Here is a 23082-nt window from a genome sequence, read left to right on the forward strand (position 1 = left end):
TTATAATTTTTTCAAATAAGATTTGTTATTTTTATCTTAAACTCAAATCTGATCTGTACATAACCTTAAAAATCTGAATCGATCTAAACCTATTTTTTTAAAAAATTTTCTGACTTGAGCAGCTCCAGTCGGAATCTGTCGCACTCAGATCCGAAATCCATCCCTTCACGTAACTTAGTAAACTCTGGCAGCAGTCTCATATAGAACAATGTGGTCCCTATTCATTGCATTACTACCATCCTTTCAATTAATTACCAACCGTCTGATCAATTCTCATTCAACGAATCCAATCCTTCCACGCTCACATCCCATCAGCCTTTGATTACTGAAACTCCTCATGGCTGTTATAATTCCACGCTTACTCGTTTACAACCCTTGGATTCAGAAACAATCCAACGACTGATAATCTTTCTGCAACACGGCAACACTCTTCTAAATATGTTCCACTTGCATTAACATCCCGTTTTTATGCCCATACTCCTCCCTCCCTAAAAAATATATCTCCCAATAATTTTTTTATTAATTTTTATATACGAAGAAATGCAAGAACAAGGAACGAGCTCAATTGCAGCTAGTTCCTTGCCCTCAAGCAGTGAAAGATCTTCAAGCTCCGCCCTTCAAATTGAAGTCAAAGAAGGTAAGTTCTAGTTTTCTTAAAAAGCTGTAAATTCGTTTAAGTTTTTAAAATTTCAAGATAAACTGGTTTATCTTTGGTCCTTGATGTTTTTCTTCTTTATTTTGAAAAAAAAGTTTAATACTAAACGAGTTTCCATGTGAGACTTGTTTTTTAATTACTCAAGAAACTGCATCGAGATCAACTGCATTTTCACTGATTACATTGAATATCTTGATTGTATTCTTTTTTTAAGGCATGGAAAGTGACGAAGAGATCCGGAGAGTGCCTGAGATAGGAGGGGAAGCTTCAGCAGCTCCGTCTGCAGGTCGAGAAGCCAGTTCAGTGACAGGACCGGACCGGGTTCAGCCATCGGGGGACGGCGGTCAGAGAAAGAGAGGGAGGAGCCCAGCGGACAAAGAGAACAAGCGCTTAAAGAGGTAATATTTGCCGTTTGGGCCACTGTTGGGTATGATATTACCGTTTTGCCCAGGTTTGTTAAAGCATGTGAAAGGCAGTGGCCATTTGAGTAATTGGGATGGTATTGATTGATTGAGCTTTGAAATTTGGGAAAGGTTGTTGAGGAACAGAGTGTCGGCGCAGCAAGCAAGGGAGAGGAAAAAGGCGTACCTGAGTGAGCTGGAGAGCAGAGTTGGGGACTTGGAGAAGAAGAACTCTGAGCTTGAAGAGAGACTCTCCACGTTGCACAACGAGAATCAGATGCTTCGACAAGTAAATCACTTTATCTACATCATTTTCACCTATGAGTTTTTTGGTATTCATCTGCTCCAATGACTTTCAAAGTTTGGTAGGTTAGGTGCCAAACTAAGTGGTACCAGTTTTATTTTTTGGATTTCTATTTAGGTGTTGAACGTATCACCTCAACTATCATTTTTATGGATGTGATCACCCACTTTTTTTTTTCCTAAGTATATTTAAGGTTAATTTGATCACTCATGTTAAAAATTTATTTATAATGTTGATATGTTATAGTAAGATAATAACATATTATCAATAAAAATAAATAAAATTGTCGTTAAAGATTTTGTTAATTTTTAAATGGTAAGTGATCGAAATAAAATTAAAATATAAAGATTGTGGTGTACCTTATTATTTATCAATTGTACAGGTGGAGGGTTAATTAGATGAGGGCACTGGGGGTATCGTGAATTAATCAGATCAGGTTGGGGTTTATTGGAATGCTGAATATTGTAAATGTGGGTGCAGATAGTGAAGAACACGACGGCGAGCAGGAGAGGCGGAAATGGCGGTTCAATGCAGCAGAATGAACGCTCTAAGGCTTGCCCGATTATAAAATTCATTAGGGGGTTGAAAAAGAAGAAGAGAAAAACCCTTAAAATTTATGCTTTAGAAAACTCTGTTAGATTTAGCAATGCAAACGTTGCGGTTGAACTTTGCTCGTCTTGTAATCAGAGTAAATTATCCCAAAACTCAATTTTTTTTCTTTCAATTACAATATTCTTATAGGTCATTTGACAAAAAAATTTAAGTCAGTGACTAAAAATGTTTTATAATATACGATTTTAATTAATTTTTTTTGGATTTGTCAAAATGACTAATTAAATCGTAATGCGATCAATAATTCGTAACGTGATTTTCGGTATCATAAATCAATTTCTAGATTCGTAACGCGATTTTGAATATCGCATTGTGATTTTTTAAATTCGCGTTTGATTTTTCGACTATCGCAATACGAAACACAAATGTTTTGGGTATATAATTACGCAGCAGAAGCAACTCATAACCTAAATCCCTAAATCGTAACTCATTTCATCTCCATCTATCACTCTTTTCGACGACATCTGTTCTTATATCAAACAACATCTTTTCTCATCCGGCAACATGTTTTAGTTTCGTATCTCGTTTGTTTAGTAAATTAATTTACAATAATGAAATCATCTAATGTTGATCATGTTTGGATAGATTTGTGTTTTGGAGGGTCATGAGAGAATGTTCATGGTGTTTTATAATATATGTCTTTACCTATGAATCTTCAACTAAAACTGTCATTAAAAAAGTTAACTTGTGAAACTTTAATGTTACGTGTTGCAAATAAATTGAATTTAAAGCCCTTAAGTGGATTTAGGTTATCTTATCAGAGAAAATGTAAAGTTTATTTGTTAACCGACAATGAAGATGTTGAACAATTCATTGCTTGCATTAGTGTTTCGTAAGATGATGTTACATTGTATGTTGTTGAACCTAGAAGTAGTGAAGTTGGGTCAGTAGCGGGTAGTAATCAGGTAAGTTTTTCAACCCCAGTTTATGGTGCTCAAAATTTAATTGTTCTACCACAATTTCATCACTAAGCAAATTTTGTTTCACCACATTTTCAATACCAAACACAATATCAAAACCCACAACCTTTCCCTAATCCAAATCTCAATCAACTTTCAGCACCAAATTCCAGTTTTCGTATTAACCAGTTAGACGATGATGAACCAATAGAAAAAATTGTGAGTATTAGTCGGTAATCGAAATTTGATCTTGGTCAATACCCGGACTTTGATCTTGGTCAATACTCGAATTTTGATGATGTTTCAGAAGAAGAAACAGACCCTGCGTGTAATGATTTTGATATTGATCAATACCCAAATTTTGATGATGAAACAGCCGATGCCGAGGAAGATGTTGTTGATGATAATGAGGAGGAAGTTACGACTGTGAATGAACATGTTGAACATCCATTTTGTAATTCATATAACCCTGAAGAAGAAAAAGAAGAAGAAAAAATCCCCGAAGAAAAGTCCCCGAAGAAAATGCTACGGGAGTATAACTGGAATATGCCAGAATTACTTCAGATACCGGAAGAAGAGTTGGTAAAAATAGCAGTTGATTGTTACACAAAAATTATTCGTATCAAGAAAGATGATTGTTTTGATACAAAGAAAGACTTGAAGATAACTTTGTATACGAAATGTGTGGAAGATGGTTATCAACTAAAAGTTAACAAATCAATCAAAGATCGTTTCGAAACAAGGTGTATAATGACAAAAACTGTACGTGGCGTATAATTGCAAAGAGGATAAAAGATTACGAAATGTTTCAAGTTAGGACTTTTATTGATAAACATACATGTTCAAGAACCCAAATTTTTCTTCACCATAGACAGGCAAACAAAAAGGTGTTGGGTGGTTTTCTGGCTGAGTTAATGTTTTTGAATGGCATGGTATATCGGGAACATGAAATTATGACTGCATGAATGCTCGGTTCAAGATTAGTATCTCATATTCTCAAGCTTGGAGAGCCAAATGTTATGCATTGGAATTGTTGAGGGGGTCGCTAGAAGCATCGTTTACCCAACTGTCGGCTTATTGTCACAATTTAAAGTTGAAAAATCCTGGGTCGGTAACTCATATCAAAACAGATAGAGATTGACGCTTTGAGTTGCTGTTTATCGCCATTGGTGCTGATCAATATAATTTTGTTGACTTATTTTTGTTAGTTACATGCATTTCACATTTAAATGATTATATTTCTTGTGTATATGATTTTGTAGATTCGTTCGTTTATTACTTGCATGCGCCCAGTTATTATAGTTGACGGAGCACATTTAAAAGGTCGATACCTTGGAGAAAACTTATTAGCAGTAGCCATGGATGCTAACAATGGGATACTTTCAATAGCTTACGGGGTTGGCAAATCTGAAACCTCTGATTCATGGACATGGTTTATGGGGCATCTTAGGGATTGCATAGGTCCTATTAGCAATCTGACAATCATATCCGATAGGGCAAACTCAATTGACAACGCTGTTAGAAGGTGTTTCCCAGATGTTTTTCATGGACTTTGTGGTGTTCATTTATATAGAAATCTAAAATCAAGGTATGCTGGTATAAAAAATCATAAATGGACATACTGGAAGGCTGTAAAAGTTTATCGGGAAGTGGATTTTAATAAGCATATAAATTGTTTAAGACGTGTTTTGCCTCAGTGTGCTCAAACACTAGAAGATGTCGGGTTTGAAAGATGGTCAAGAGTACATCAACTTAGAGCAAATATGGTTTCATGACGCCTAATAGTGCAGAATCAATCAAAGCTCTAAGTCGTCATTCCCGAAAATTACCCATTACTATGTTAATGGAGTTTTTTCGAGGCTCTATTCAACAGTGGTACTACAAGAAAAGAAACCATGCAGGTATTATTTCTTTAAATTCGTAACTTATTATACATTTTACTAAGTATTATTTATTTAAATTTACAGGAACATTGGAACATCGTGTTACACCATGGACTGAAAAAAAGATAACGAAACGTGTTGTGAAGTCAACGTCATGGAGAGTTGAACCATGTCCAAACACTTTGTTTGAAGTACTGGATAATAACTTAAATGGGCTTATCGATCTAAATGCAAAGACGTGTAGTTGTATGAAATGGAAAACATCTGGTTATCCGTGTGGCCATGTTATAAAAGTTACTATTCATCTAAACCAAGATGATTCAAGCGCATATGCTATGGATTGCTACACTACAGAAGTATATCGACAGACTTATGCCGAGATTATCTACCCTATTCCACATCCTTCTGAGTGGGACATACCAGATGACTTACAAATAGTTTTGCCACCAGCCATGGATAGAAGGCTACCTGGCCGACCAAAAAGTCACGATCGTATACCGTCTAAGGGTGAAGAGAAGAAGAGATCGACATGTAGTCGGTGCAAGGAAAGTGGTCATACAAGGTTGACATGTGGATCACCAGTGCCACCACAATCATCTTTTCCTCTACCAAAATATGGATCATCATCAAAATCCAAAGCTCATATGGTGTCAAGCAAAAGGCAATCAAAATCGCAATCAAAATCAAAATCCCAATCACAACCGGCTTCACCTTTTGGGACTATTAACTTAGGTGATTTTTAAATGCAAACGTTGTATTATGTGTATTTTATGTGTAAACTTTTAACATTTTCAGTTAGGCCATTGTATATTAGTAACTCGAGTTTGAACATTGCTATGATTTGTTCAGTTGTTATCACTTATTACACATTCATTTGACTATCGCAACGCGAATATGACTATCGCAACGTGAATTTGAATATCGCAACGGGATAATCGCAATGCGAAAATGACTATCGCAACGGGATAATCGCAATGCGAAAATGACTATCGCAACGCGAAAATGACTATCGCAACGCGAATATGACTATCGCAACGCGAATTTAACTATCGTAACGCAAATTTGACTATCGCAACGAGATAATCGCAACGCAAAATGACTATCGCAACGCAAAATGAATATCGCAACGCGAATTTGATTATCGCAACGAGAATTTGACTATCGCAACGAGAAAATCACAAAGTGTATTAGACTGATGCAGATCGAAATAAACAAATCAACTTTTACATTTCAATCAATTAAACAAGCACAAATAAGAATTATTTACACATCAATAATCAAATTTTAATCAATTAAACAAGCACAAATAAGAATTATTTACACATCAATTAAACAAATAAGAATTATTTACACATCAATTAAACAAATAAACTCTTATTATATTATTTTTCTCATCAATTAAACAAGTCAGACTTTTAAGAATCAATTACAATAAAAAAAGTGTACCCAGACAGTTGTTTATCCACATCAATTTCACGCAGCTCACTTCAGGATTAACATGCAGAAACCAAACATTTACTCAAATAACACTTTCTACGCATCTAAAACCAACAAACAACAAATTATTATTGAATTCTAGGTACTTAACAACACTTGAATTTGACTTAAAAATTGTTTATGGACACTTTCATAACGCGGATGCAGGTAGGCAGCGTCTCGAATATATCGCTATAGCCATAAAATGTCGAAACCACAAGCCTACTGCACCTCTATCTCTATCGGTGGAGGTAGAAACTGGGTACTTCCTGTCGTCAAACGCTCCAAGCACATGCTTACGAGAGGACCACAATCCCCTCTGGCTTCCGACGTTTGTTGTGGCGCGGTCTCGTCTCTGATAACTGTAACATTGAACTTCTTTGGCTTCTTGTTTCTAGAATAAGTCCAATAATTAATCGCATCCAAGAATTTAGCCAAATGAGAGCTCCATCCCTTAATAATATCTCTCAAATCAGACAATGGTATGTAATTTATCATGCTGTCATATACTATTGTCTTCAGGGATGGGAGCTGAAGCTCGACAAGAAGCCAATGAGTACGTTCCAAAACAGGGATAAACACCTGCAATCATAAGTAATAATTCAAATTGCGCACTTATTTATGAACACCTTTAAAATATTTTAAAAAAATAAATACTAACCTTATCGACCTCCCACCATGCAAGATAAAGTTTAGCTTGTCCATTAGCCAACACATATGATTCCTGTCGTTGATTCTTCAAGTGAACTACATGAAAAGACGTCGGCATAATTGTATATCGCATATTTTTTTTTATTTTTCTTCAAAGCCCTTACTATTAGAAGACGTGACACCCATGCATCAATATGCTGTTTTACAAAAAAAGACATATATTAGTGAATTACATAAATTTAAAAAAAATTAATCAAAATGAAATATAAGAAGAAATATAAGACTTACCCCCTATCGAAATAGCCATTATCTTCAACCCCTAATAACACACCCCACCAAGACCGTTCAATCAACAAATACATATCATCGTTGAGTTTGTATATGTCAGCGTAACACCCTTGGCTCCGCTCATGTAGATAAAAATCAACTGCGGTCTTAACCCAAAGGGTATTATCCAAAATTGTTTTCGGTAGTTGTTTCGTCTCCACTTCATCTGCCGGAATAGTACTGGCCGGTAACTTATACGAAAGCCAACAGTCATCCATCATGTCCGGCACGTGAGGGGTTTCTCAATAATTCGATATATTATGTCGTGGGAATCGGGCTCTAGAATGTTGGGAGGGACCTCTTCAACGATGACAGTGGCCTCTTGAACGGTGGGAGGGGACTCTTGAGGGATGATAGGGGCCTCTTGAACGATAGGGGAGGCCTCTTGAATGATGACAGGTGAGTTGGGCTTTTTCTTACGGATTCTTCGCACTATTGGGGTGAACGGAGACTTAATGGCACGTGCACGCCGTCTGATGCGTGAACTCAGTCTTGCAAGAAAAACCTGACGTAAACCATCCACCTTAGCGGGCCACTAAAAATAAATTAATACATAAATCAGTAAATAAACAAACATGATATTAAACAGTGAAAACAAAGACAAATATATTTCAAACTTGCACGGTATTCACTCAAGTCATTATTCTATTATTGTTCACAAAATGCATCAGATAACATTCCAGAAGTAATCACTTATATAAACATTTAAAAGGACAACATATAGGTTTAGTGCAGGTTCAATGACAACATAAAGAGTAGTAGTTTATTCTTGAAACTTAAATTTTCAACACTGTGAAGTTAGTATTTGTCTTTGTCTTTTGGTTGAAGTAATGCAATTCATTCAAGTTTCAATTTGCAGAAGAAGAATAGAATCTAAAACTTAAAATCGCAACACGAATGACTATCGCAACACGAAAATGACTATCGCAACGCGAATTTGACTATCGCAACGAGAGAATCGCAATGCGATTTTCATTTCGCATTGCGATTCTTTCGTTGCGATAGTCAAATTCGCGTTGCGATAGTCATTTTCGCGTTACGATAGTCATTTTCGCGTTGCAAAAGTAAACTATTCTTCTTCTGCAAATTGAAACTTGAATGGATTGCATTACTTCAACCAAAAGATAACCAAAAACAAATACTAACTTCACAGGGTTAAAGAATAAACAGTTTAGCAGTATTGGCAGCAACCGAATGAATTTACTAAGCAATCTAAGTGAAATGGTTAATCTAAGTGAAATTACGAGTAAATTTATCATCAAGTTAAATATGAAAAATATTAAACTTACCTTGTTGCGTAAAGTATGAACCTCATTCTGCAACGATGCTACCATCTCACATAGAGCGGCTACCTCACCACGTAAAGTAGACACCTCAACACGCCATGCACCATTGTCATCGCGTAAAGTACCGACCTCCTCACGCAAGGCATTGACCTCATCACGTAACTCCCCTAACTCATCCTGTGAAGGTGGAGGTGGAGAACAGGGAGATAAACGTCATGGCATCTTTGTCGGTCGCCTATCATGAGGTGATGGTGGAGAAGAGGCTCGATGATGTGACAGAATAGATGATGGCTCTCGTTGTGGAGGTGTATAGTCGGGTCGATCAGTTGATGGCTCTGGGTGAGGTGATGGCTCTCGAAGTGGAGGCTGCTCATCATCCATGCCATCAAAAAAAGATTACTAGCTTGCCACCAATCAGTGGCAAGCTCAGCTTCCGTGGGTGTCAGCCTCTGTAATGGAGTGTTGGACTCCTAACAATATAAAAGCTCAAACAAAGTTAAACGTGTACTAGTAATAACTTGTTTATAAACATATGGTAGTATTTGTGTTAACTTACATTATTTATTATCGTATACGGTAGTAAATCTTCCCATTGCTGCAAGGTCCGTTTCCTCTTCCAGGAAATAGCCCTAGGAATATCATTAGCAGTTTTTAATGCATATGTCTGCATGGCGGGAAAGGCCTCAAATATCCAAATCTACAAACAATATAATAACAAACATTAGTAATTGTTAAATAATAATTAATTATAATTTTGGAAACATTATATAAAAATTCTTACCTTAAATGCCCAAATAAAGCCTGACAAAGTGTATTTGGAACCATCGCCACGCAAACTTTTTCAATCATCAAAGGCAGACGACAACTTATTCCATGTAGCTTTCCATAGATACGAACCCCCACGGAAACAGGTTCCATGCATTTAGGTCCTCTACCAATTTAATTAGATCATTAGGAATAGGTTGTCTGGCCTCTCTGCCTAAAAAGTCGGCATGCAAAACTATTAGAAGGCATACTCGGACAACATCGACGTCATCCATCCGAGTAAAACCATCTTTCTTATTCAATAATCTCGTCAAGTCTTCCACGTGTAAATTCGGCTTCTCCATTGACAGCTCAGGAAAAACTCGGGATAACCATGATAGGCGGGTAATATGTCTAGTGTACCGATCTACATCATCGTGTCCGAAGCGTAGACCGGTGATTAAGCAAAACTCCTCCCGCCCAAAACACGTATACGCCGGTGGAAAATCAAACCATATCTCTTCATCACGACGTTGTATAGTCTCTGGTAGATCGCTAGTCATGCTTTGAAGAAACAAATGGGTCAACATAGCATCTCCACCCGGATGTTGTACTTTCAGCCATGGCCCGAAGCAAGTATCCTCAAATATTTTTCTTTGTGCAGGTGAAAGCTTCGACGCAATTGTTTTGGCCAGGCTTAATTTATTTCTTAAGGTCAATTGAGCCGAATAAAAGTTCTACAAAAACAATAAACATACCAAGTTAGATATACAAAAAACTACACTGTGAAGATATACCAAGAACAATAAACATACATAGTAGTAGTTTATTCTTTAAACTTAAATTTGCAACACTGTGAATTTAGTATTTGTCTTTGTTTTTTTGTTGAAGTAATGCAATTCATTCAAGTTTCAATTTGCAGAAGAAAAATAGTTTCTGAAACTTAAAATCGCTACACGAAAATGAAAATCGCAACACGAAAATGACTATCGCAACACGAATTTGACTATCGCAACGCGAAACTAAAATCGTATTGCGATTCTGTCGTTGCGATATTCAACCAAAAGACAAAACAAAGACAAATACTAAATTCACAGGGTTTAAAGACTAAACAGTTTAACAATATTGGCAGCAATCGAATGAATTTAATAAGCAATCTAAATGAAATGGTTAATCTATTATTGAAATTACCAGTAAACTTATCATCAATTTCAATATGAAAAACCTAATAATAATGCGAAAATTTCAAAATAAAAATAATTAAAAAAACTAACTGTCGGTGGTTGATTTGGTTGATTTTCCATTTCTGACCGTGAATGATTGTGAGGGTGGCTCTGAGAGATGGAGATAGACGGATTTCACCGGAGATGGGACTGATTTCGTCGGAGATGGGGAGGATGTCGCCTTAGAGAGTGAGAGATGGAGATGAGACTGAGTTGTGATTTAGGGTTTTAGGTTATGAGTTGCGATTACGGGATATACTGTGGACGGTTCAGTGTTTCGATATATTAATATTCGTGTTTGGAATTTGAAAATAAATACGCGTTGCGATAATAATGACGCTTTGAAAATCGCATTGCGACAGTCAGAATCGCGTTGCGATAGTCAGAATCGCATTGCGATAGTCATAATCGCATTACGATTTACATATTCGCGTTGTGATAGTCATACTCGCATTGCGATTTACATATTCGCGTTGCGATAGTCATACTCGCATTGCGATTTATATATTCGCATTGCGATAGTCGGAAAATCGCAATGTGAATTTGGAAAATCGCAATGCGATAGTCAGAATCGCGTTGCGAATCTGGAAACTGATTTGCGATACCGGAGATCGCGTTGCGAATTATCGATCGCATTGCGATTTAGTTGGTCATTTTGACAAATCTAAAAAAAATTGGTTAAAATCATATATTATAAGATATTTTTGGTCATTGAGATTATTTTCTCAAAATTTAATACCGAATTGACTAAATCTCAACGATTTTGTCTTCAGACGTTATGTTATTATTATTATTAGGCTTAATATAAAAATGCACACACTACACTTCTTTTTTGTATTTAATACGTCTTATCATTAAACCTATTCCATCTGTAATGATCATTAAAAATGTTTGTTAAAAATCAATCAATATTTAAAATAGAGTTTTTTTTATTTCATTTAAACTTTTTAAAAACTAATAATAAAATTCATATTTTTTAGAAAAATATCTCACCCACAAAAAAGAAAGAAAATCATAAAACTCTTAAATATCATCAAATATCTTGACCAAATTCCATTACAGTTGTTATCAACGATGACGAACACCCATCTACTATCATTGAATAATTATAATTTTTAATGTTTTTCCAAATGGTTTTGTTTTATTTTTTAAAATAATTTTTTTAAAAAATATATAAATACAACAAGTGTTAGATAAAAAAATTACTTTTATTATAGTTGAGACACTTAAAAATGATAGCGTTAGTAATATTAGACATTTATATTGATTAAAAAATGGTTAAGCATCTGAGAAATTAATTATAATTTAGACATTTTTTTACACGAAGCCTTATTCTTAGTTTGGATAAGTGAGATTGACAAATGTCATAATTTAATTAGAGGAAAATAAATTTAATAAATTTAATTAGAGATTGTCACATGTCATAATCTAATTAAATGATAAATTTAGTAAATTAAATTAAAATTATGATCAAATTGACACATTAACAGGAATCGAGTGTGTAATTATATTGAAATTTTTAACTGTTTCATTATCTTCTACATTAAATGTTAACAGTTAATAACTGACTTGATTAAATATTTTAAATAGTTAGATGATCTGATTGATAAGATTAAAAATTTAGTAATAAAAAAATTAAATAATCATATTTGATCGAATGCCACGTACCCTTGTTTCGAGCAACGCGACCAACAAGGTATTATAAGAGTTAATAAAATTCCGAAAGTGACGTCGATAGTTGGAGCTTGCTGCTCTTTGACTATTCCATATCATAACACTAAACATAAATAACATGAGAGGCAATAAGCAAATAACTCACCTTAGTTGGAACCCCAGCATTTCCCTGTGCTAGGTCAACCTCCTTAGTCCTAGTCGTAGAACTTTCCTGATTTCCAGACACGGCATTCTGTTTATCTTTCGCCTTCACGATAATATTCAACTCATCTGAGGCTGATTGAACCCACTCACCTAAGCAGTGCTTTTTTGGTGGTTTATAGGAATGTTGTTTCATGAATTTTAACCTCGCCGTTTTACCAAGTCTTCCATCCTTGACTATACTACTCTTTTTTTGTTGAGAGGGTTCCTTACCACGAGCATCCTTATGGATGGTGATCGCCATATGGTTACCTTCCTTTAAAGTTGAACTATGTACCCCCAAAGACGTCTCCTGGCCATTTATCATAGGTTCAAACTGAACCCCACTCAGACTTTGTCCAACCTGCATGTGCGCCTGCACCTGTGCTGCCATATTCTCCTTATTATGTTTCTTCCTCGCCAGTTTTGAACCACCAGTCTTCTCTGACTTTCGAGACGTACCTATTTCCTGGATGTTCACCTTTGTGGACTCCATTAAAACGCTCTTCCTCATGCTTTTACTACTCCTTGGGAAACCTTTTCCATACTCCATCCCTGGCACCTCCTTACGAGTGTTTGTTGGTTTTGAACCCTTATTTACATGGGATTTTGCAGCTCGTTCATCCTCCACAATGTTCTCCTACAGCAACCCAAACCTATCATGAGTAGGAACAACATTTTCCTTGGTTCCAGTGACTTCTCTCGCTCCAACATTACATGGACGCTTTTTACTGCTTGTTGCTACCATCCATGGAGCATATAGGTCATCACCTATCAACGTTTCAGCTCGCTGGCCATCTTGTTGATTAGGAAGCACCGATACCTGCTCCTTTGGTTCGGTAAGATGTTGTCCACATGTTTCTTTCCCATGTCCATATGCCCCTCATTAAAAGAAAATCTGAGGCAAACCTTCATACTCCAAGTTTTGAATACGTCCATCAATACCAATGCAAGGTAATAACGGCTTGTGAAGATCAGCCGCTACAGCTAGCCGAGCAAATCTCCCCATTCCCCCAGCATTTGTAATCCACCTTCACTACTCTTCCAATTACTGGCTTGTGAAAATTGGGATTTCCAAACTCATTTAGAGTTGAAGCTAGGGGATTTAGTGGTGGTATTTGGATCTTATGGAGAGATGAATTGCAGATTGAGTTTCTCAAGGTCTCAAATCAATATGTGCATGCTAAATTAAGGAGTGAAGAGCTGCCAAGGGAGATATTCGTGACTATTGTTTATGTGAGTCCAGCGATATCGATTCAAAAGCACCTTTGGGAATGGCTTGGCAAGCTTAATCCAGGGGATGAGAATCCTTGGCTCCTTGGAGGCGATTTTAACGCGACCCTTATGGCTGAAGATCGAAGAGGGGTCAAATTCTAATGTTGGTCCGAGTAGGAGTTTTGTTAATTTTGTTTTCGATAATGCCCTAAAAGGATTTGGGTTATCAAGGTAATGCATTTACGTGGGCACGTGGTATGCTGCGACAGAGATTGGATCGCTTTATTGCCAATGATGGGTGGGTTTCTGCTTTTTCGGAGGCCGTGTTTTACACCTGGATATAATTGGTTCGGACCATTGCCCCATTTTATTAAATTGGAAGGTTAGTACTCGAAAAGTTGACTTCAGATAAGTCAAGTTTGTTTTCGCTTGGTAGGAGCACCAAAATTTCAAAGAATTGCTGCAAACTTCTTAGACAATAAACAAAGGTGTGGTAGAGAATTTGAAAATGCTTGGTGATAATCTTACGACTTGGAACAAAAATACTTTTAGTGACATTGGCAGGAAGAAATGGAAAATCATGGCCAGGTTGCGAGGTATTGACAAGGTGCATGCTCAGCGTGATTCGACTTTCTTATTGAATCTTGAAATTAGTTTGAGAGAAGAAATTAATTTAGTAATGGCGCAAGAATAAGGCTTATGGAAGTAAAATTCCAAGTGTAATTGGATAAATTTTGGGGATCGAAACATTAAATACTTCCACGCTTATGCTATGAGTAGGAAACGTACATACACAATTAGATCCCTGAAGCTCGACGAGGGGCGTGGTGCTCGGATAGCTCTCGGCTCTAGAGCTTAGCGATGGATTTCTATTCAAAATTATTTTAGAGTGAGGGAGCTAATGGATATGGGTATGCTGTTCGAGGTATGTTTATGAGGAATTTTAATCTTCAACTTTCTTGGTTGGTTTCGCCTGTTCAGGATGAAGAAATTAAACGAGTTGTTTTCGAAATGGCCCCATCGAAAGCTCCTGGTGTTGACAGGTTCCATGCACTTTTCTACCAGAGGAATTGGGATGTAACGGGTTCGGAGAATTTATTTGAAACTGCTTTGCCACTAAAAGGATTCCTATGGAGATAAAGCGTACTTCCTTAGTGTTAATTCCAAAAGTCCAAAGCCCAGAGAATTTTACTCAATTTCGCCCGATCAGTTTGTGTACAACTATTTACAAGATGATAACGAAAGTGATTGTTAACAGATTGAAGCCGTTTCTACCCATATGGATTTCAGAGGGGAGTCGAGCTTTGTTCTGGGTAGGCAAATCACAGATAATGTTATTATTCTACAAGAAGTTATTCACTCCATGAAAAAACGTCCGACAAGAACGGTTGGGTGGCAATAAAGATAGATCTGGAAAAGGAATATGATAGGCTCAAGTGGTCTTTTATTTACGACACTTTACTTAATATTGGCATCCCGGATGAGCTCCGAATCTTGATTATGGAGTGTGTTTCCTCGGCTACAACACAGGTTGTTTGGAATGGTGAATTAACGGAATCTTTTAAGCCTTCAAGAGACATCCTACAGGGGATCCTCTCTCCCCTTACATTTTGTGATGTGCATGGAATGTTTCGCTCAAGCGATTCTAACGGAAGTCAAAGCCAAGCAGTGGAAACCTATTCACTTATCAAGAGGAGGTCCAACTTTTTCCCACTTATTATTTGCAAATGACATTGTTCTGTTTGCAAATGAGAGCCTTATGTCGTAACCGTCTTTCGGTTGGGCCCCGGAATTGGGCTTCGACTTGAAATAATTGAGTTGGGAGTCGCCACCGACCACTTTAAAACGAATTTAGGTAGGTCGGACACCATCTTACCTGATCTGCGCTGTACCAGAAACATGTCGAGTTCGGGAGTCGGTTACGGTCAAGGAAAGATTAGCACCTTTGAACTGCCCTTTCGGTACCAATTAATTTGCCGGTTGTCTTAGTTGCGAAAATTCGAAATTTAAATTAAAATTTAACAGACCCGATTCAAATTACTTACAATTAATTGATTTGAAAGCGTACTCTTAGAAAAGTCAATAAACGTGTTAGAAAAAAAGGTAATAAAAACTAACAAAAAAGAAAACTGATGAAATGGAGAAGATAAAACAAAACGAATAAAAGAAAGACAAAGGAAAGAATAATAATAAATTAACGATAATAAGTAAATTAAATAAAAATAAAGAAACAAAATAAATAAATAAATAAAATAAAATAAGTCATAAAAATAAATAAATAAAGTCTATAAAAATAAATGAAATAAATAAAACACTAGAAAATAATGGTGAAAATAATATATACATAGTAAATAAATAAATGCAAGAGGGGAAAAATATAAAATAAAATCCTATTAACAATAGAATCCTAATGCAACTAGACTCCTTGCTCGGTTGTTGCACGTTTGTTGGTGTGGTTGTTGCTTTAAAAGATATGGTGATGGAAGAGTCCTCCTAGGAGAGAAACTCTTGTTAGTTCTATCTTTTAAGAAAATGTGTGTCTACACCTTTATCAACTTGAGGTTATTAAGAACGTAATTGGTGACTTTTGTGATGTTTTCGGGCGTAAAGCGAGTCTTTCCAAGACTAACATTTACTTCTCCAAGAATGTTAATGATCTTTCCGAAGCTAATATCAGTGCTGGATTTCAATATACTCTTGTTGATGATCTTGTGAAATATCTGGGCGTGCCACTTCTACATAAGAAAGTTTCCCATGAGACGTATCAGTTCTTAGTTCAGAAGGTAAGAGACAAGCTTATAAGGTGGAAAGCGATGCACCTATCGTTGGCAGTGTGTGCTACACTCGCAAAAATCTGTGCTATCGGTCATCCCATTGTATGCAATGCAATCATGTCATCTTCCGTGAGGAGTTTGTGATGAGATTGAGAAGTAAATCCGAGCCTTTATTTGGGGAAGCTCCAATCAGCAAAGGAAGATTCACCTTGTAAATTGGGAGGAGGTTTGCTCCGATGTCAAGAAAGGAGGTCTTGGGTAAGACATATACGTTCGCAAAATGAAACACTTATTATGAAGCTTGGGTTCAAATTGATAGATGAACGAGATAGGTTATGGGTTCGTGTTTTACGAGCTAAGTATAAAATGTTAGAAGTTTTCCCCATGTCAATAGAGAAGGCAGGTTGTTCTCGTATTTGGAGAATTTTGGGATCTCTTTGGGAAGATATTTGTGAAGGAATTGTGTGGAGGATTGGTGATGGTATGACAATTGATTTTTTGCGAGATAATTGGCTAGGAGCAGGGCCGGTTTTGGACCTGTGCAAGCTGCCCAACCGCACAAGGCCCAATTTTTATAAGGGCCTCCAAAAAATTTTAAGTTTTTTTGTATACATTAAATAATATCTGACGGCCAGTTTAAAAAAATTCTGAAAAGTAAAACTTATATATTTGTCTCCTCTCTTCTCTACAGAAACACCCTGCAAAGTAAAAAAAATACAAAAATCTTTGCGCTCTCCTCTCCTCTGCGACTCTTTTCCAAGGTTAGTAAACATTTTTATTATTATTTTATTTTGTCAAGATTATTAGTTTTTTATTTTTATTTTATTAATAAAAATATAAAATAATTAATTATTTATGTATATGTGATGTTTCAGTGTTTGCCTCTCCTCTCCTCTGCGATTACGACTGTATTTTTCTCTTTTTCAAGGTTAGTAAATATTTTTTATTATTATTTAATTTCTTCAAGATTATTAGTTTTTATTTTTAGTTTATTAATAAAAAATATAAAATAATTAATTATTTATGTATGTGTGATGTTTCAAGATTATTAGTGTTTGGCTATGCTCACTTTTATGTAGCTTTATTTTTTATATTTTAAATTATTTTAGGTGTTGTTGTTTATGATTTATAATTCTATATATAACATTAGACTATTAGTTAACTAATAGTAGTGTAAAAGCCACATTTAATTAGTTAAACTTTATCAAACAAACTATAATGATTCATAACTTTATTATAAATCAAACAAAATAGTAATAGTAAAGTATTTGAGTTACACACATATCTTATGTTTGAAGTTTCTAATTGAATTTGTATTGGCTATTTGTTGAACATGTTTAGAGATTATGCCTCCTAAGTTAAGAAAACATGAATCAGGACATGAAAAACGTAAAAAGAGAAAAAGACTCAAAGAACTCATTAAGTCTCAGAGTGGAGCTCTAAATAAGTTTATTCAAAGAGAACCACAAGTTTTTTCTCGAGATCAAAATGTTGTTAATGATCATGTTAATGATGTTGATGTACACGGCGAAGATGTTGATGATGCTAATAATGCTAATTTCGATGATGGCGATATTGACGGTGAATGTACGGATGATGTTAATAATGACCATGTTGATGTTAATCATGTTGATATATTTGATCCGAGACGTTGGGATGATCTTAGTTCTGACATGATTAAGGTTCTGGTATCAGAGGGTTCTAAAAGAGATATGTCATTTGAGAAAGGTCCTAAAGATAAATTTTCAAGACGATTTTCTACCGCTTTATATACTAGAATCCTCCCAAACAATGAGAAGGTGGATAGAGAATGGCTAGTATATTCCAAAGAGCTTGACAGAGTTTTTTGTTTCTGTTGCAAAATATTTAGGAAAGGGCTTGCAAAAGGTCAGTTAGCTAATGACGGTTTTGCAGATTGGCAATGTCTTAGCACCAGACTTAAAGAGCATGAAGTTGGCCTATAACATGTCACAAACATGGCTACTTGGCTTGATATGCGTCAGAGATTAAAAAAAGAATGAAACAATTGATAAAGTGGCATAAGAACAATTTGAAAAAGAGAGAGATCATTGGAAGAAAGTTCTTCAGAGAATTATTTCAATTGTAAAGTTCCTTGCTAAACATAATTTAGTTTTCCGTGGATCGAACGAGAAGTTGTATCAAAAAGAGCAACGGGAACTTTTTGGGTTTAATTGAAATGCTGGAAGAGTTTGACCCAATTATTAAAAAGCACATGAGACGTATCACAAGTGATAACATCCATGTTCACTATCTCGGTCATACAATCCAAAATGAGTTAATAACTTTACTTGCACATGCAATCAAATCAGATATCATAAAAAAAGTTAAGCAAGCAAAGTATTACTCAGTGATACTTGATTGTACCCCAGATTCCAGTCATCAGGAACAAATGACTTTGATATTGAGGTATGTAAATTTCTCATCCACAAGTGTCAGTGTTGAGGAATCCTTTTTAGGATTTTTAAATGTTAATGATACCACTGGTCAGGGACTTTTTGATACAACACAAGATGAATTGAAGTCACTTGGTCATGATATTGATGATATGCATGGTCAAGGCTATGACAATGGATCGAATATGAAAGGTAAACATCAGGGAGTACAAAAGAAATTTCTAGATATAAATCCTAGAGCATTTTATACTTCTTATGGTTGTCATAGTCTTAATCTAGCATTATGTGACATGGCTAATACTTGTGGAAAAGCTAGAGATTTTTTTGGAGTAATACAACGCATATACACAATATTTTACAATTCTTCTAAATGGTGGCAAATTTTGAAGGATAATGTTCAAGGACTGACACTTAAGTCATTGTCAACCACACGCTGGGAAAGTCGTGTTGATAGTGTCAAAGCTATTAGATTTCAGATTGTGGAAGTAAGAGAAGCTTTACTTCAAGTTGCAGAGAACGATAATGATTCCAAAATAAAAAGTGAAGCTAAATCTTTAGCAACAAATGAGCTTGGCGATTTTGAGTTTTTAGTTTTGATTTTCATTTGGTTCGATATATTATACACCGTAAATTTAGTGAGCAAAAACTTACAATCCAAAGATATGCTTATTGATGTTGCTATTAAAGAAGTGAAAGGTTTGATCTCTTTCTTTGAGGAGTTTAGAAACACGGGGTTTTCAAAAGCTGTTGATATTGCTAAGCAAATTGCAACTGAAATGGAAGTTGATCCTGTCTTCCATCAAAGACGTGTAATTCGTAGGAAAAGACAATTTGACGAGAGTTCAATTAATCAAGATGCTTCTTTTTCTACAGAGGAGTCATTTAAAGCCAACTACTTCTTGTATATTGTTGATCAGGCAATTTCTTCTCTTACAACAAGGTTTGAACAATACAAAGAGTACGAGAAAAATTTTGGTTTCTTGTTCTCTTGTGACAAGTTGAAGTTCTTTGATGACAACCACCTTAAGTCATATTGTAGTCATCTTGAAGATGCACTCAAGAAAAACGGATGATCGGATATTGATGCAAATGAACTTTATGTGGAGCTAAGGTTACTTAACAATTTCTTGCCAGCTGAAAATATGAGACCTACTGATGTTTTAAAATTTATGAAAAAGGTTGATTGTTTTCCTAATGCACTAATTGCATTTATAGTACTATTGACTATTCCAGTAACGGTGGCATCTGCAGAAAGAAGTTTTTCAAAACTGAAGTTATTGAAGTCTTACTTGCGGTCCACAATGTCACAAGAGAGACTTAATGGATTGGCATTGATAGCTATTGAAAACGATCTATTGGAGAGTCTTGATTATAAAGAGCTAGTCAATAACTTTGCTTCCAAAAATGCTAGGAGAACGAATTTATTTAGAGAATAGCTTACTTTGTATTTCACTCTATTATATGAAGATATTTTTAACACTATTTAACGTTTTCTTATAGTTATAATAAATTTTGAAATATTAGTGAACTTCTTTATATATCTAATATTTTAGTTTTAAAAGGCCTATTTTACTATTATGGCATAGGGCCACCAAAATTTACAAGGCGGCCCTGGCTAGGATAGTGGGATCCTTTAGATAAATCCGTAATTTCTTCAGGACAAGGCACTCTTGCTCAATCTAGTGTTATCGATTGGTTGACTCCTATGAGAGATTGGGACTGGTTAGTATTAGAAGCGATCCTTCCGCCAATGGTGTTGTCTTATATTGTAATGGTTCCACCACGATTTCTAAATGGTGGCACGGATAAACCTAGTTGGAAGTGGGAATCTAACCGTAGATTTACGATGAAAAATGCACATCAAAGGTGTATTACTTTGAATTCGGAGCAAGCTATATTATCGTGGGAGTTCCTAACAAAGTATAAATGACTCCCTCATATCAAAATGCTTTTGTGCTAGTATCTTTACTGGCTCCTCTTCGTATGATAAATCCGGTTGAATCTCAATTTCCTCTCGTGTAATCACATGTGCAGGATCTGATCGATATCTTCGAAGTATCGACACATAAAATACATTATGAATCTTGTCCATCTCTGGAGGTAACGCCAACTGATAAGCTATTGGTCCAACTCTCTTTACAATCTCGTATGTCCCGAAGAATCTTGGACTCAATTTCCCTTTATGTCCAAATCTCAGAATCGTTTTCCAATGTGACACTTTAGGAAATACTCTATCACCCACTTGGTTTTCATTCTCTTTTTTTTTTAAATCAACATAAGATTTTTGTCTATCAACAACTATCTTGAGATTATCTTTAATGATATTCACTTTGTCTTCCACCTTCTTAATCATATTTGGATCAATTACAGCTTGATCTTTTAGTTCATACCAATTCAGTGGCGTTCGACATTTTCTTCCATACAATGCTTCAAAAGGGGGCCCATTTTGATACTTGATTGATAACTGTTGTTGTAAGCAAACTCTATTAAAGGAAAATACTTTTCCCATGATCCTTTGAAGTCAATAACACACGCCCTTAGCATTTCTTCAAGTATCTGAATAGTTTTCTCAGATTGACCATCTATCTGAGAATGATAAGCCATGCTGAAATTTAATCTAGTTCCCAATGTCTCATGCAAAGACTTCCAAAATCTTGAAGTGAATCTCGGATCTCTGTCTGAAACTATTGAAATAGGTACTCAATGAAGTCATACTATTTCCCTGATACATAACTCAGCATACTTGACCATATAGTAATCCTCTCGAACTGGAATAAAATGTGTTGTCTTCGTCAATCTATCCACAATCACCCAGATCGAATCTTTCTTACTAGGTGTCAAAGGTAAACCTGTCACGAAATCCATGGTAACTCGTTCCCATTTCCACTGAGGAATGGAGATAGGTTGCAACAACCTAGAAGGTACTTGGTGTTCTACTTTTACCTACTGACAGGTTAGACATTTAGAAACAAAATCAGTGATATCTCTTTTCATACATGCCCACCAATATCAACTCTTTAAATCTTGATAGATTTTATTTCCTCCTAGATAAATAGTCAAAGGACTATAATGAGCTTCAGTAAGAAGATCTATCTTCAGTTCTTCGTCATCTGGTACACAAATCTGATTCTAATAATACAAACATCCATCAGACATAATTTTAAAATATGTCATTTCTCATTTCTTTGCTTGCTCCATTCTATCTAGACACTTTTTATCTTTATTCTGAAGATATTTGATTCGATCTAATAGGGCAGGTCTCAATCTTAATTCTATAATTAATGCACCATCTGTAACACCCCCAACCCATACCCGACCCGAATACGAGTCTGAGGTATCACATTGACTTTTAGACTTTGACTCTTGACAAAATTCAAAGAAAATTTAAAACTTTCATTAAAATAATTTATTTACATATATTGATCAAAATAATCAAAATCGATCAGAGCATATTCAACTCAATCATTTAGTACATGCCAACTATATTCGAAATATCCAAACACATTTAAATCATCTATTTTCTGATCTGAAATTTTGTAAGGGAGATGCTGACCTGTCTTGCTCTTCTTCGCTTCTCTTCTCGCTTCTGTAACCTACGTGTGAAACAATCACACGCTAAGTCTATGACTTAGTGAGGCAATAAACATATATGAAAACTTTAACTAATAATCATACATTACAATTACTATTATCATTCATACAATTCATACACTATTAAAAGTAACAAATACATACATACGTGTATGTCATTATCATTTGTATCTCTTATCTCAAATTCCTATGATCTCTTATATTCATATCATTTATCTTGTAAACTTGATACTATATCATCATGTTCATGCTTAACACTATCATTGATTCATTTTATCAATTTATTCTGTAATTACCATTTGTACAATTATATATCACACATAACATTTCACAAGGAAACAAGCATATCATCATATCAAGTTTATTAATATTATCTCTTTATTAGCCCATGGTACACATGTGAGAACTAAAGATATGCGAGTACATAGAGGTTGTGCACTATGCTGTCACCACAGCTCGTATAATTCCCTCAAGGGGCACTGAATATTTGTCCCGAAGGACCACTATGTCTCGAAGGACCACTGATTGTTCCGAAGAACCACTATGTCCCGAAGGACCACTGTTTGTCCCAAAGGACCACTGATAATCCCTCGACTCTTAGCATGCCAACTATACCCCTAGCTCTCATATCACATAACATGAGCATTATCTTTTATACTATTACACATCTTCACATAGCCACATAGCTTTTCATATAACATTTCCATTTGCACATGTAATTACTTAACTTATTTTCACATAGCTCATGTTCCATATTCATATCTCATAAGCAC

At 35.5% G+C, this 23082-nt stretch overlaps 1 protein-coding gene and 1 pseudogene across 1 annotated transcript; both read left to right on the top strand.

The window, feature by feature from the left end:
• The first annotated feature begins 456 nt into the window (after positions 1-456).
• Positions 457-2118, top strand: LOC120174162 (transcription factor HY5-like). Its single transcript, XM_039181114.1, has 4 exons — positions 457-637; positions 870-1053; positions 1189-1345; positions 1841-2118. Exons 1-4 carry the CDS (start codon positions 541-543, stop codon positions 2099-2101), a joined length of 699 nt encoding a protein of 232 aa, XP_039037045.1. The 5' UTR covers positions 457-540; the 3' UTR covers positions 2102-2118.
• A 15532-nt stretch (positions 2119-17650) lies between these two features.
• LOC120174169 lies at positions 17651-20154 on the top strand (annotated as a pseudogene).
• Positions 20155-23082: the final 2928 nt, after the last annotated feature.

This window comes from Hibiscus syriacus, unplaced genomic scaffold, assembly GCF_006381635.1.
Source record: "Hibiscus syriacus cultivar Baekdansim isolate YM2019G1 unplaced genomic scaffold, ASM638163v2 tig00112010_pilon, whole genome shotgun sequence".
In the NCBI taxonomy this organism is placed as follows: domain Eukaryota; kingdom Viridiplantae; phylum Streptophyta; class Magnoliopsida; order Malvales; family Malvaceae; genus Hibiscus; species Hibiscus syriacus.